The sequence below is a fragment of the Phaethon lepturus genome, unplaced genomic scaffold (assembly GCF_000687285.1).
Source record: "Phaethon lepturus isolate BGI_N335 unplaced genomic scaffold, ASM68728v1 scaffold35852, whole genome shotgun sequence".
In the NCBI taxonomy this organism is placed as follows: domain Eukaryota; kingdom Metazoa; phylum Chordata; class Aves; order Phaethontiformes; family Phaethontidae; genus Phaethon; species Phaethon lepturus.
In genome coordinates, this window is record NW_010521836.1 from 6,001 (window position 1) to 6,262 (window position 262).

General features: G+C 67.2%; 1 protein-coding gene across 1 annotated transcript; it reads right to left on the minus strand.

Moving 5' to 3' along the window:
• Positions 1-16: 16 nt before the first annotated feature.
• Positions 17-251, minus strand: LOC104616592 (leucine-rich repeat-containing protein 75A-like; the record flags this gene model as incomplete). The annotated part of the gene is made up of 1 exon (XM_010281645.1): positions 17-251. A coding segment is annotated over exon 1 (235 nt), but the record flags the coding sequence as incomplete, so codon positions are not given.
• Between the last annotated feature and the right edge of the window lie 11 nt (positions 252-262).

Genomic DNA, 262 nt, shown 5'->3' on the forward strand with positions numbered 1-262 from the left:
CTCAGCAGCTCGGGGCCCTCCTCCTGCTCCCCCTGCTTCACCAGCACCAGCATGTCCTGGATCATGCAGATCCGCCGGTGGTAAGGGGGCAAGCTGCTGCCACCACCCTTCCCAAACTTCTCGCCGGACTTCACCACGAGGGACGCGAGGAAGTCTCCCCTTTCTCTGGGGGGTGCTTTCTTGCGGTGGTGGGCCGGGGGGCTCTCCCCGGCGCTGCCCGGCTGGCAGCCCTTGGTTTGCTTGGTGCCCATGGTGCGCCCTG